The sequence below is a fragment of the Cebidichthys violaceus genome, unplaced genomic scaffold, assembly GCF_023349555.1.
Source record: "Cebidichthys violaceus isolate CVI_PGR_0920_01 unplaced genomic scaffold, fCebVio1.0.p SCAF_100, whole genome shotgun sequence".
NCBI classification, from domain to species: Eukaryota; Metazoa; Chordata; class Actinopteri; order Perciformes; family Stichaeidae; genus Cebidichthys; species Cebidichthys violaceus.
The window spans coordinates 230282-246032 of NW_027176264.1; the positions used below are offsets into that span (position 1 = coordinate 230282).

General features: G+C 39.6%; 1 protein-coding gene across 1 annotated transcript in view; it reads right to left on the reverse strand.

Moving 5' to 3' along the window:
* Positions 1-894: 894 nt before the first annotated feature.
* The window catches only part of LOC137886380 (chemokine-like protein TAFA-5), a 41577-nt gene continuing 26720 nt past the window's right edge, over positions 895-15751 (reverse strand). The window contains exons 3-4 of the mRNA XM_068728841.1: positions 14836-14963; positions 895-4007 (exon numbers count right to left, since the gene is read on the reverse strand). Of these exons, the coding sequence (XP_068584942.1) occupies positions 3999-4007; positions 14836-14963 (137 nt within the window). The 3' untranslated portion in view covers positions 895-3998. The remainder of the gene's footprint in view (positions 4008-14835; positions 14964-15751) is intronic.

Below are 15751 nucleotides of genomic sequence, written 5' to 3' on the forward strand. Positions count from 1 at the left end.
AATGTTGTTTTTACCGGAAAAACAATTGACGTTGCCTTGTTCCTTTTCCAAAATGGTAAAGTATTGTAGAAGCAGAGCTTCTGGCACCACTTCTTGTAGTTGCAAGGAGAAAGAAAAAAGTTTGAAGTGGTCAAAACTGCAGCAACACTTGTAGTATACAGAACAACTGTGAGACCTCTGTCGAAAAAAACTTGATCCGCTATATGGATTATGAAAACGCCGTTGACAAATAAGTTCTGACATAACAAACATTTAATTCACATAACTGATCTGCTATATCCGCTTTCAGTGTCTTCTCAAATAAATGTTTATATTGTCTTCGGACAGCATGAAACATGGCCAATACTAGCTGACTTGAAAAAGCTGTTGAAATTCGCCCAATTGAAAGAAATTCCTGAAGACCTCTTTCCATTATTGTCTCATAGATCAGCCAAGGCGAGTTTCTCTGTTTCTGGTTCAACACTCTTCTACTCTGTACGTTTTATTGGCGGATTACAGCCATGTGTTAAGCTTGACCTAAAGCGCCAACATCTGACGAAACTACGCAGCCTACTTTTTCGCTGCAAACCAGTTGATGGAAACACAGTTAATTTGAAAAGTTTGCGTAAAATTTGCTTGACAATTGAATGGAAACATGGCTAATAAAGCCCCAACAATAAGGTTGCTCTGTTCTTCCAAAAATAGTAAAAGGACATCAGAGCAATCAAATCTTCCCATCAATAAAGTCTTGATTACGACCCTTATGAGTTGATCTCATGAACACTGTTCAGACACCTTGATATTTTATACTACTTACCTCCTTTTTGTCTGCCACACAAAATCTGACCGTGGAACAAAACCTTTGAGATGAAACACAGACAAACTTGTGTTTTCTGTTTAATGAAAAATATGGTTCATACTGGCAGAGAAAACAGAGACGGTGAGTTGATCTCCTCTGGCTGATGGAGACTGAAATAAGGCAATGACCTACAGACGCACTGCATTCTGGGATTTGCTAAGCTACAATAACTGAAGAAAAACTCAACGCCACTTTCTCATAAAAAAGATTTATATGTTGTAACTAATGATTTTATTGTTAATTCATTATTTATCAATGCTAATCCCTCCTCCATCAAGACACTTGATTATTCTGCTTGGATCCTTAAATCAGTTCTCTGGCATTCTGTTTATTAATAACTTATTAACATTTACAGCTGCAGACTTAATGCATTATTAGAATCAATTTATGAAGCAATTTATGCAGATTTTACCAAGCCAAAGAGTTTTTTCACTACCTAGCAAAACAAAAGTTTAGGTATTAACAGTTAATTGTGCATTACGAGGCAATAAACCATTAGTTACAACTTATAAAAGCTTTATAAAGGGTGTACTATCAGAAAGTGGTATAAAAACTCTTCTGCGTCAGCAGCAATGTGCTAAATAAATGTTCTCTACAAAGATACAACATATACAATTGTTAAATATAGAACTTTAGGCTTTTGAAAATACACTTAATGCTTCTCTCTCCCCCCCAAACAGACATGACCGCTTGGCTTCTAGTGTGAAATGGTTTGCTTGTTGTTTCATTAAAACTTACCATGCTGATTGCATGTTGTCGACATGTGGCACTGGAGAATGTAAAAGCTGACTGAATGCATAATGTAGTCTGGTGGAGAAGAGACAGAAATCATCTAGAATTCTGCAGTTTTTATAATGAAAAGTGGAAACTTTGCACACTGATACCAACACCTTGGAAATAAATTAAAAGTTGGACATTGACATGTCATCTGTCCATTAGTAGGTGCCAGCCTCGTTTCATTCCCAGGAAGTCTAATACCGACACTTTGTCACGTCCCTGATACCGACGTTGCATGCACTCTATTTAGGGTTTGTATGAAATGTACTGTAAACTTATCCAAGTCACGATTAGATGCTCAGAGCAACTGCTCCGCAAACTAATACATGTAGTTATTGTAACTCAATCACTCACAATCTCTTCCTTAACCTAAAGCCTTAAAAATAAAGTCACTAACCAGAACCACAAAATAATCTTTGGCTTCTCCTCAAAGGAGAACCCTTTTTGGTTCCTGGTTAAACCTTTTGTAAGGGTTTGAGAGACCCTTTCAGAGGGTTCTACCAAGAAACCAGCATAAAGGGTTATACATAGAACTATCTGTGAAAGGTTTCACCCAGAACCCTCTATGATAGGTTCTACAGGCAGTCCTTTGAGGAAACATTGTTAATTGAACCCAGACCACAATCTTTTCCTAAACCTAACCAAGTGGTTTTGTTACCTACATTCTTAATAATAAAGTTGCTAACTAGAACCATATAGGATTCTTTGGCTTGTCCTCATTGGAGAACCATTTTTTTTTACCTGGAACCCTTTCAGAGGGTTCTACCAAGAAACCACCATAAAGGGTTATACCTAGAACTATCTGTGAAAGGTCCAACCCAGAACCCCATATGACAGGTTTTTACAAACAATCCTTCTAGTGTGTAATGGTTCTGTCCAGAACCCTGTCTGAAGTTTCTATCCAGAAGCTTTTACACCTTTCAATGCTGCTAACAAGAAACCACCCAGGGGGTTCTACCAAGAACTTTTTTACTTTCCAAGGGTTTCATTTAGAACCCAACCAGGGGTTCTACCGATACAACTTTTATATTCCAAGGGTTTCATCTAAAATCCACCAAGGGGGTTCTACCAAGAACCCTTCTATTTTCCAAGGGTTTTATCTTGGAAAGAAACCTAAATGACCGGGCTGATAGGGTGCAGCACATCCCACAACAATCATGGTTCACAGTCACAGTTTTTGGTGGTGTGTTGCCTGGATTGTGGGCATTCCCATTGAACAGCAATTCTCTCAACACCCCTTGAAGAACTCTTTTTCCAAAAATGTTTATTTGGGTCAAAAGGGTTCTTAATCAAACTCCTAGTCTCACCAAAAAAACTTGAAAACGTCTTTCTGAAAAAAAAGGTTCTGCAGAAACAAATGGTTCTGGATAGAACTTCAGCCCTTTGAAATCACCATTTCTTAGAAGTGGTTTTGTTTGAATTCACAACATTAACCACGTGTTTACTGCGGCCGTAGCGTAGCATCATAGTTTGACGGGCGGAGCTACCAACCAAGTGGACCAAATGTCAGTATGTGACGAGTTGAGAATGAGAACGGGTTAGAATGGTTGCATTTGATTTACTGTCGATCAATTAACCAACTAATTGTTTCAGCTATACTTTTAAATTGACATATATATTATATATAGTATATAGTAAAACATTCCCTATGAATTGCAGTGTAAAGTATAAAGTGGCATGAAAAGAATACTCAAGTAGAGTACAAGTACCTCAAATTTGTACTTAAGTGCAGTACTTGAGTAAATGACTCTAATCTTTACAAATATTTTCAGCTTTCTGCGCAAGTGCGCAAAGTTTTATGTTCTCACCATAAAAATGGCAGATGTGATTTTTCACCTTCTCCACCCGACTGATGTTCAGCACATGAATGTCTGAGTTTTCCCAACAGAAACATCAACAGCTCTCCTCATACAGATACAGGTTTTTTTCTTTTTTTTTTATCATTAACTCATATACATTTTTACTTTGCTCAGTTAAGTCACTTACTGTATAATATCACAATGTGTTCGTTTCTTTACATAGATATGGTGGTGCGTCTGAAAACGTCTCATCGTCGGCTCTGTTCATCTTTGGTCTGTAAAAACGAAACAGAGTTTTGTGCCAAACAAAAACAAATCCATCCAGCAGCTCGTCATAATCCGCCTTTTTTTTTTTTCAATTCTCCTGGAAAATAAACATTTTATTTCCAGAAAGTCAGGCTGCAGTTTCCTGAAATCGCCCGAGCATAACGCAGGAAGTGACGACGCCCCGCCCCTCGGCTCTGAAGGTGGCTGGTGATTCGTTTGTCAGCGTTGGTGGCGGCGGATGCTCCACTTGGCGGTGAACAGCGATGGACGATGGAAACCAGTCTTTCTCTGGAGAGCGTCTGTCCTCGCCGCCGCTGTCAGGAGACCTGGAGGACACAAATAATAATCCATCAAAACCAGAGTGTCTGCTGGTCAGTCAGATACATGAGCCTGATGAGGTCATTATTGAATATAAACAAATATTTAGATTTTTTTAAATGAAAAAATAAATGCTATATTATATTATTATTATATTGTATATAAACAGTTTTAAAGGTCTAATGTATATCTATAATTTGTATATCTTTAACGAATTATCAAAAGTATAAAAGTGTTTATTATACAGAATTACTCCTTTTAAAGTGTTGTCGCTAAGCATTTTAATGTTGGATACTTTGAATACTACGACTACTACTTTTTTTTGCTGAGGCCAGCGCTTTTTAAAAATTATTATTTGCAATCGGCGTACCGCGTATTTACACTATGCTAACAACGCCAGCAGCATGACGAGGTGTTCGATAACAACACAGCACTTGTCACTGTCACTTTTTACCCAGCCGTGCAATCACAGTTGAGGAGGGGCGGGACAAATACAAAGACATAATCCAATGTGTTTTAATATGAGTATGTTATGGTCTTATTGTCTATGTTATGATGTTGCTTATATTGTTTGTGCTTTGTGGTGTCCTCATGTCTGGAGCACTGAATTTCCCCTGTGTGAGACAATAAAGTTGATTGAGCTGAATGTGATTAAAACAAAGGTACTTGGCGAGATGTTTCCTCTTCCACAAAATCTCATTAGCCACATAGAACGGCAGGTCTATCCTCTCTCCCTATTCAATCCAATACAATGTAATTCAATTTATTCTGTACAGCCCAAAATCACAAATTGGAGGGACTGGTGCTCTTCCTTACCCATGACTTCCATGGCGGTCTGAACAGGTATTGATTCGTTTCAAACGGGTTGATTAAAAACCCTCAACACTCTGTTTGACTCAGCTTCATGTTTTTCTTCCAGCTGGTGTCGACGAGCGTCTCGACTCCGCTGGGCTTCATTAGGGGAGACGAGCCTCACACAGACTTAACAACCACACGGCCCTTCATCTAGTTAAAAGCAGCGGAGCCTCGTTTTAAATCACAAGCAGCGGCTTGAAGAGAAAAAGCTTTCAAAAAATGGTATAAAAGTATACAAATCCCTAATAAGGTGTTTTTGTTTAAGAACTGTGACAAATGCTTGCAGAATAGATTTTCAAAGCAGGAGGTGAGTACTACATACAATTCAGATTATTTTTGGGTGAACATTTTCTCGGAAAACGTGGTCATCTGGAAAACCTCAAGATTAATCATTTTATAGAATAAGGCTGGTGATTTTTCTACATTTTTACGAGAACACCTAAACCAACAAAGTGTTAGTCCGCCTTTCAAAACTGTCGGACTTCCTGTCTGGGGCTCTAAGCTCCAAGACCAAACTTTTGGAGTTTTTTTATGCTGACCTATGCCACACTTTTATTTAGAGTCTGGAGCTCATAGAGTGTGGAGACATGTCCTCCTGAAGACCCCGATTAAAAACATGAAGCTTTGGGGACAAGTTGGGAATCTTCGTTTGTTACTCCTCTGTGGAGGCTGAGCTCTATAGGCTGAGCTCTATAGCTGTAATTGCTTCCAGGTGAGGACTCAGAAGAAGCAGAAGAAACAGGAGAAGCGGCACCTCTGAGCCGCTCCCCCCCCTGAATTATTCATTTCCATCCTGTTCGACAGCAGATGGAATCCTAAAAGAGCCAGAGGAGTCAGACAAGGACGAGCCGGATTACACTGAGAACTCATACATCACGCTGGAAACAGCATCAACATTCAGACCGGCCCCTAAACGCTCCGCACACAGCTGATTAAACATGGAGGCGAAGGTGTGTTCGGAGCATTCCTGCAGAGGAGGTAACACGGCTGCTGTGATACACTCGGCTCAGTCCGACCAGAGTGAACACTAAACACAAGATAAAACACTGCTGGTGGAAGTTTTCATTCTCGTTCTGGAGGACACAACAGGTACAACGTTTGATCCTGCAGCATCCCACAATATGTTGCGCATTTGTTACTCTTTCCCCCCCGAGGCATTCGGGTGACATGACGTTTGGAAACTTCATCTTTCCAGTTAGAACAGGAAATCATAAAATATGTGGTCCTTGTTAACTTCAAATGTCTCATTATCATCATGTCTCAGAGGTGAAGGTATCATCTTGTCTGTTTAGCAGCTAATGAGTGGTGCAGATTCGACAAAAAATAATTATTTTATTAAAAAGAGCTAACAACTACAGGCTAATTTACAACATACTGGGAAAACCCTGGGAAAGTTAGTCTGCGAGCATCTGTCAGAATGCTTCAACAAAAATACCTTGTAGGGCCTTTTTGTCAGCCCAGATCATCTGTTTTTATCTTTCACAATAAAAGCCCTGTAGACACTGTGTGACTGTTTACCAGAAGAAACAAAAAATTCAGAGACTTATCAAACTTATCTCTTTATTAATAATTGGTTTACCCATTCAAGATAATATAAGTGGACGTGGAGATAGCAGTTAAAGATGATCAGCAACATTCATTTATGCACAAAATTGCAGGAAGGAACACTTCATCCTTCAGTTTATCACAAACCTTTAACATCAACACATCTGGAGATACGTGGTTTTCACCTGGACAGGAAGGGGATGAAAAACTTTCATCTGAAAAGAAACTAAAGCCGTCAGACAAATGTAGTAAAAAATACAATATTTACCTCTGAGATGTAGTGGAAGAGACGTATTAAGTACCTTGAAGTACAGTACTTGAGGAAACGTACTGACTGAGAACATCATTGCTTTGAAGTAAAGTGACAAGAAAACAGAATATGTAATGACACCAAACTGTGAACTGAGGTTTCAGTAAAACTTAAGAGTTTCTATCTGAGCAGAAAGGTGAAAACAAGCAGCTGCAATCTGTCTTGTTCTAAAAAAAAAAGAAAATGTACAGGATATTCAGTCTCTGTGTTCACATTCAAAGTAAATAGTTGTCCTTCTCTCCAAGGAGAATTGGATTTCTGTCTGATTGAGCAGAGTGTGATTTGTTCCTCAGTCTTTTCTCTCTCAGTGTGACCGAAAAATAAATTCAAAGTACCTCTGCAGGTTTCAAGCAGACAGGAGGCTTCAACACACAAACACACTTCAACATAGGATCCAGACAGGAAAAGTCACACACTTTGTTCAAGGACGGTTATGTTGTAGGAAAAAACAAACCAAAAAAAACCTCCAGTGAGGCGATGCAGCGTGACACAAATGAGTTCTGCTTTCTGCTGCGACGCCTGATTACACCTCCGCAACGGCAAATTACATCCTCGCTCCACAGCCTGTAATGATCATGTACGCACGTTAGAAATGAAATGTTCAGCGCTTTCCGCTGAAAAGCTCAAAGAGAGGAACAGCTGTGTGCAGGTCCGACTTCTTCGACCCCCACCTGAAAGCACCTCCGTCCTTCCCGACTCATGTGGTTCAAACTCTCAAAACTTTCTTTTAAATTATAGTGAAGGGTCCAAAGACACCAAATCTGTCAAGAGACAGGATTTATTGCAGGTTTAACTGCTTTAAAGTTGATAAAAACATTTTTCCGCACTCTGTTTTTGGCTACTTGAGAAAGAAGTTGTGAACATTTACATATTATCGGCTTTTCATTTGTCATTAGGAGGCTTTGTGTTTTGGTCTGCCTGTCAAATATTCTCTCTCTTTTAGCTCCATTTTTGGTCTCCACCAACTCCTGAGGGAAATATATGTCTCTTTAGCTGCTAAATGCTTCACTATTTTTTACCAGTTAGTCTCTGACTGTGTTTGTCTGCTGTTTGCTGCTGAGCAGGTAGTGTACAGTTGATTTTTACAGCTTTATCTGTTCTGAAAACAACACTATGAGAGCGGTGAGAGTGAAACCAGCACAGTAAAGAACAAATAAGGATTTTTTTTACTCCTAAACCATTAAAGTATTCTATTTCACAAAACAACAGATTCAGTTTTTACACTTTGTTTTTTGTGCAGATTAAACAAACAACATATAACGTGTTAATTCTCAAGCTTCGGAGGCGCTGGTAGGCAGATTTCAACCCAGTCACCCGGAAAAAACGGTTAGCGTTAAACATTTCTGCAAACCACAGATACATTGAATGTGGACATTTTTGCAGTCAATCAGAGCAGGTGACGTAGTATATCAAGCGACCATTTTTGAAAGTTATGTGGTATAATAAAGAGTTAAACACGCAAGAAAGTCCACCGAAGGAGACGGGATCAAACAAACACAGGACTTTCACCCAGGAGAATACTGTTTGTGTCCCGTGTGAAACCAAAAGTTACGTAATGTTATGCAAGAGAGCCTGCTTAGTGTGGTTCTTATTTATTAACGCTAGCTATATTGCTAAGGTTGTTGTTTTATCTTTTTTCGAAACTTGAACCAATCGCTTCATACATTTCACCATGTGGCATTGTGCATGACTTTTCATTCAGAAACTTCGATATTCAACGACATTATTTGCAGAAACGTACAATGACAACATCTTTTTCTGGCGACTTGCTTTTCACAGAGCCGGGCTGACACAATGTGACCAACACAAATCTGCAGCCAGAAGCAGAATGCGACGGGTGGGAATAAAGCATGAAACGCCAGTTAGGAGGCTGTGATGCACAGAATTAATGAGTCCCAGAGTCTCACCGATCTTTGCCGCAAACAATAAAACACTTGGACATTTTCACGGTCAGGAAAATACCAGAGTGCGAAAATGAACCACTACGTGTCAGAACAAAAAAAATAGAAATACAACGTTCAGAGATAAGGCTAAATTGATACACAACCACAAAGATGTATATGGCTGTCAAACGCCACACTGTCCTAATATGAAATGTGGTCTTCTGTTAAAGAAAGACATAAAAAGGATTATTCAGATCATATCAAAAGTCTTGAAGCACTACAGAGGGATCGTAACATACACAACATCATAAATTCCTCCATTCTTTATTGTTTCCATGACAAACAAAAGCAGAAAAAAAGGAATATAGATAACATAAATAATTCAGAAGTTGTTGGATTCCATCTGTTTGCCTTGATGACGACCCAGAAACATGTACTTCATCATCTAAAAAGAAAACATTGGAATAATAATGATAAACAATATTTTTCATAAACATTGGTCCATGATGTCCCTAAACTAAAACAACACCTTACTAAACAACCAATCTTCCTCCATTATTGGATCCTTAGATCTCTTCCTCAAACATCAGCACTGTTTAGACAGTTTGCTATAGTCAACATCTTGTCTTTGCATGTCGACGTTCTTGAACTTCAGGAGCAGAAGCTCCACAAATCCACTGGTTGCAACAATTCCACTGAAATGAAGTGATCTCGGACCAACGTTATAGTTAAATACTACGAAGAAATAAAATCAGAAATGAGCTTCATCTTGTTGTTGGTTACACATCAGTTTAAATCACATTACTGCTCTACAACCACCTTCAGTTAACAGAGGTGTGTGTGTGTGTGTGTGTGTTATCTGCTGTTTCCATGATAAACACTGCAGCTTGGAGTAAACTGGAAAGCAGGCGGCCTTGTTTCAAACATAATTGTTTTATGATGAATTACGGCCGGTGAAGATAAACAATGAGCGGCGTTACTATTTATTTCACCCTCAAAGCGAAGAAAAAGCAGGCTGGAAATCATCTCGTTAATATTCCATAGCGGCGGCTTTTTAAAATATTAGATCGAGCTCTGAACTCCTTTTTCAATATTCTTGGAGCCGATAGATGTTTAAAAAGCCTCCTGAGAAATAAAAGTCCTGCTCTGAAGCACACGGGTGAGTTTTCAGGTGAACAGACGTCAGCTTCTCCACAGCTAACATGCAAGTGTGTTATTTCTGCCTCCACTGTAAGAGCTGCTCCACCTGGAGGTTACAGCTCACCAACTAAACTATACTGTACGCAAAAACCCGCGACACCCCGACTGTACGAAGCTCTGATCGAGATTTCGTACCGTGACTCCTGTCTTTGGTTAGAATTTGGCAACAAGAGTACTTTGGCTAAGCTGAGGGAAAGATTGTGGTTTTCGGTGCTGCCTGTGCCTTAAACATGACCATAAAAGAAAGGATTAACAATGCTGTGGTCACTACGAGCAGATAGTGAATTGGGAGATCAGATATTTTGGCGGGAAACACAATAGCAATACAATGCTAAAGAACAATGAACTGCTATAACTAAAGTTAATGCTTTTCTATCACTTATGAAAGAATGATCCATTTCCATGCTGTGTTTGAGTATGACCTCCTGATTTTCTATATGTTATTATTTCATATTTTTATATTTTATTTATATATTTTTTATATATTCCTAGTAAAGCATTTCCATATGCATGTTTGGTATCAATGTTTCAAATTAGTTGTATATAGACGTATTTTCTTACGGACTCAAACACGGTAAATATTGTGGAACATTTTGGACTACATTTCAGACGCTGTCTGAATTTGGATACAGACTGTCGACCTTCGTCCGGTACGGACCAGAATCCCACCGTGGAAAGAGAGTTTCCCTTTAAGAGGAAGGTGGGAGAAGATCTTTTCATCAGACCATAAAGGATCCACAGAACCTTTATGATCCAAAAGCCTCGCCATCAGGCTGCAGAGACGTCTGACTCTGTGAAGGAGCAACATCCAAACTCATTATATACCACTAATTAAATCCTCTACACTTTCTGTAGGTCCCCGTAAGCCTGTAAAACCTCCTCAGGGCCAATTGAACATCGTTTGTTCCTGCTTTCTGAGCTTTAATGAACGCTCGCTGCTCTCCTCGTGTAAACACAGTGGAGTTTCACGTCGGTCCGCCCACTCAGCGCTGCATCTCTGTAATTTAATTTGCCTCACCGCGAGGCAATCAGATCTGCTGTCCTTCATTAGCAGAGGGAGCTTGTTGGTGTGCGGCGCTCCCTTTTTGTTGAAATAAAAAATAAAAAAAAGGCGATTTTTCTGGAGCCGGAGGCGGCAGACGCAACAACGAGCCGCCATCTTCCAGCCAAATGAAGACGAACGATGAGAGAGAGAGTCGTTGTTGAGTTTCAGAGACGTTCATTGAGCTCAGAGAGGATGAAGCAACTTCTCCCATCATCCTCTGCTTCCAGTTGTCGGGATCACAGTCAAGTGTGTAGAGAAAATCCCCATCCATTGATGATATAATACTATTATTTAGCTGATTATTTACACCTGAAAGGCTCCTAACTGACATTAAAATAATGATCATTTCAGTATTATTTATTTATGATTTATTCCTCGTACATATCTATCATCCTAACCATTAACCATTAAACTGTTTATATTTTTTTAGCAATTTTAGCAATTTCCTTCTGGATGAATAAAGTTCCATCTTATCATAAAAAAGGGTTTTAATCATCGATGCATGAAGGCTCTGTTAATTAATTATTTTTCTTAAAAAGTTATGTCTAGTTTACAGAATGCTCGTCAAATCTGTCCAAAGTCCATCACACAACCCCAAACGTATTGCTGTTAATTGCTCCCTTTAATGTTACTTAACATCTGGGTAGTGAACAATTTCTACAGGCTGCAATATGGAAAATCTCCATAGATGAACGGAATATTTGAGTCCGGGATCCAAAGAAAGACATGAATGCGCCTATGGATGTCCTGAAGTGTTGCAGCTGAGGCTACACAATTTACAGAATATTAATTGCTATTACGATTTTGGCATCCCCAAAATTCACTCTGCTGTTCCGCTCATAGAAACCTCCGCTATGTATCTAATCAAGCGCTTCCCAAACTAACAGCCAGCCACCAGGGGGGGATAATCCAGATGTTTTGGATTCATTTTTTTGGGGAGCTGTCATGCCGCTGTGCGCGCACCCTAAATCGTGTTAATGTTAAATCTTTCCTGAATGGTGCAGCGGCATAGTAGAAGAGTAATTACTTGTTTTACTAAAACTGAATTTAAGAAGAAGAAGAATCTTTAATTAGTTAGCAGGAATGTAGCACAACATGGAAGTGAATGCTCTGTTTATCTGAATGTATAAGTGCAATAAAAACATTTTGTCCCTAAAATCAATGAATAATCGTTATCTCAATATTCAAAATAAACACGCATATTGTTTTGTCCATAATGGTGCAGCTCTATAGTTGCAGCCGTGTGTGTTTGAGAGGCGACGCTCCAACGATCTGACCTGGCGAGCAGCTCCTCGCTCCGCCGTCCACCTTTTAAAACTACGAGTCCCCCACCGGAGGAGAAGCTCTTCAGACGAGGCAGCAGAGAGAGGAGGGAGGGAGGGTTTTTTTTTTTGTTGAGTCGGCAGCTTGACAGACTTCATTATTCAGAGAACGGATCCACTCAACCAACCAGAACTCAGAGAGGAGAGAGTGAGCCGGGGAACTATGGCTCTGACATGCAGACGGCGAGTTGCAGTTTTACTGCTGTAATCTGATTCCTCAAATGTCATATGAGACGTGATTTCGTGGGGATTCGCAAAAAAAAGGATTTCTCCTGGAGAAAGACCAAAAAAAAAGGGCACGGAAAAATACTTGAATATTAAAAGCTCCAGGAAAATAGTTTCATCAACCGCTGTTTCGAAGCTGAAAGATGAACCGCGAAGCTGAAGTAAAGAATAAAAGTAAATTACCGCGGCTCGGTTTACAGGTGAGCTTTTTGATCAGCGTGCACGTGAACAGACGCTGCTGCAGAAAACAGAAGAACTCTCACAACTGAAGCCACCTGCAGGTTTTCAAAGGACAGCAATCAGACAATCAGCCTTTATGGACAAACAGAGAACGACAGAGAACTGAGAGAAGACGAGGGGCCGCGTCTCCAAAAATCAACTGGTCTTGAATGGGGTTCGGTTGGTGCGGTGATGAAGAGGCTTTTGAAAACTACTCCACTTCAATCGGCCGCTGTGAAGAGTGACAGACGGAGAAGAGGGTGCTCGTGGGTAACAATTATTCAATCAACAAACACAAACGGGCGGTGATTTTTAATAACGGCCAGCGGCGTCCTCGTTAGAGGATGTTTTTTTATGATCTTATTAGAAGCTCTTATGATTAGATCTTTGATTGGAACCAAACACACAGAGGGAGGAGGGACTCTGACAAACAGCACATTTGTTCTTTTCTTCTTATTTGTCACATTGTCCTTTAATAATATTTCTGTCTTTTACAAAATACAATCTGCACACCTGTCTTCTTCAAAAAGACCGTGGAGCAATTTTACTCCTTATCTTTTAATATTTAATACTTCATGTTTACCTTATTGCAATTCTAATACTGGTCTTTCTGTCTACTAGAGATAACATTAGCTTAACTTCAAGTTTGTCTTAAAACAATAATCAGCAGCCCGTTTGTTCGTCGTACATTAAAAGAGTTAAGCTTGGTGAAATCATTTCTCCTGGTTTCATGCTGACTATTAACAGATCCTTTTTCTGACGTGTTTTATTTCAACGGCCAGAAGAAGTGAGTTTGAGTGGGTTTACATGTGCAGTATCCTGCTTGTGATCAGGTTTTTGGAGCCCCTATCAAGATTTCAGAAACCTGGACTAATCTTTATCCTGCATAACCTTTATTTCTACCAGGAGAACTCTGATGGCAGCGGTGGTTAGTCAACTTATCCTAATTCAACGTCTTTCATAATATCTACATATAACTTACCCCTCGTTTTTTGTGCGTTTTCCTTTTTTTAAATAAACTTAATTTTTTGCAGGAAACTACTTGGTTAGGTTTAGGAAAAGGTCATGTTTTGCGTTAAACTAAGTCCTGAAGTTAAGTGACCAATAAATCAACATTGTTTTTTTGTTTCACACACATCATGAACATTGTGTCCTGAGTGAAACACCAGTTTTTATTTGACCCATCAACCTCAACGCCCTGTTTGGGTTTTTGAGGTCTTACTTCCTGGTTCGTAAGACAACACGCAAATTGACGTAGTGAGATATCTAAAAATTACAGCGCATTCATTTTTGTAGGTATAGCTGAGCAGCCTGGGGTAGTGGAAGTACTTTTTTCTCATAGATCCTCCTCTGCCAAGCTTTATTTATCTATAGAGAAATAGCAAAAACAACAAAAAAGTTGGCCGACATACATATCGCTTCGCTGTTGTAGAGAATAATGGACAGCGCTTTTTGTTGTGTATGTGTAGCTGCTGCTTGGCACTGAAACAAGGTGGAGATAGATGAAGAGAGTCACAGTTTCTTTGCCTGCTTGCTTTTTTTTTTTAGTGGTTGTAAATAGAGTTTAAATTTTCCTTGTTTTCCTAGCAATCTATTTATTCACTCAAAATAAGGGGGAGTGATTGAAAGTACGAGTTATTTTGCAGTATTTTTAAGGAGCTGTTATAAAACGAGTCACTCAAATCAAGCAATCTGATTGGTTCACAGCCGTTATATAGTCCCCACATACTACTGCAAATCATTTTTGCCCTTTTAGTATCACTACGCACCTGAGAATGAGATGGTAAAAGATGCGTGTTTCACAAAGTTGACCAGGACATGCAAACAAGCATGATCGCGGCAGAAACACGTAAAACCACACCTGATCTCGACACCAGAGACACTTTGATCGCTAAGTGGCCACAAGTGTGAAACTTCTCTCCAGAACTCGTGGCAACCAAAACTCAGAGACTGGAGAAAGTGGAGCAACGTCATCCTCGCCGCGCCGAGCGACACACCTCCGCCTCACAAATAGAGGCAAACCTTTGATAACAAGCAGATATCAAAGTCATACGACTTGGCTGTGATATAATCGACCTGTCATCATCTACTGCTTAAATATTCAAACCCAAATAGGTTCCATCTCATGATGTATTGCCACATAAACAGAGGACGTCAAGGTTTGAGATGGTAGTGTCACTTGCTCAATGTGATGCGATGCATACGGGATACCATCACGCATTCTGTTCTCACCGTGGTGGTCTTGACTCGGCCTCCCGGTTGCGTGCAGGTCCAGCCCGACTGATTGACCAGGAGATTGCAACCTTCGTCGTCCAGACACGGCGACATCTCGCACCACTGTCGAGTCCACACGATACGAACTGGAGGAGGAGGACGAGAGAGTTCATTTGTTTCATCATCGTGTTTCATTCCCCACAATTAATGTCTTTACAATCCACTTTTTACACAGATTTATGCATCATTCATGGATATTTGTAAGCATATATATTCAATAAGTAATTAATGTTCCTGTGGGATGTGAGGTCAGTTATACACACACGATGATTAACTTCAGGGAGGAGAAAGAAAGTATCACAAAGTATTGTGGGACACTTTCTATAAAATGAAATATTTTGGGAGTAAACTACATTAGAAAAAGGTTGTAATACTTGGTAAGAGGAATGTTTTACTATATTCCATTGTATTTACTTTAAAGCATCATACAGTCAATTCTTATAAAAGCACAGCAAACGTACACATTTTTCGTGTAAACATACAACTTTTCTTAAAATTACAACTTTTTTTTGTTCAAAATATTCCATCTTTATTCTTTAAATCTCCAAAGGAAAGCAAACACAGAGAACCAAACAAAACTCAGTCCAACATCAGAGGACTGATTCTGTTTACTGTACACACCTCCTCTTCATCACATTCAGCTATTTATAAAGAAATAGGACATTCTCACAACCACATTTGCATATCGTGGCTCCCTGATTAGCCCACTGAGAGAGGGGAGGGGGTGATGAAGAGGAGGAAGACGTCCTTCTGTTTGAGGGGTTTAATTGAGCAGGAAACACAAAATAAACAGAATCACAGGATGTTCAGTGGGGTAAGAGGCTGAGATAACCTCACTTTTAGTTCTTAAAACTACATCCTACGTTTCCCATAA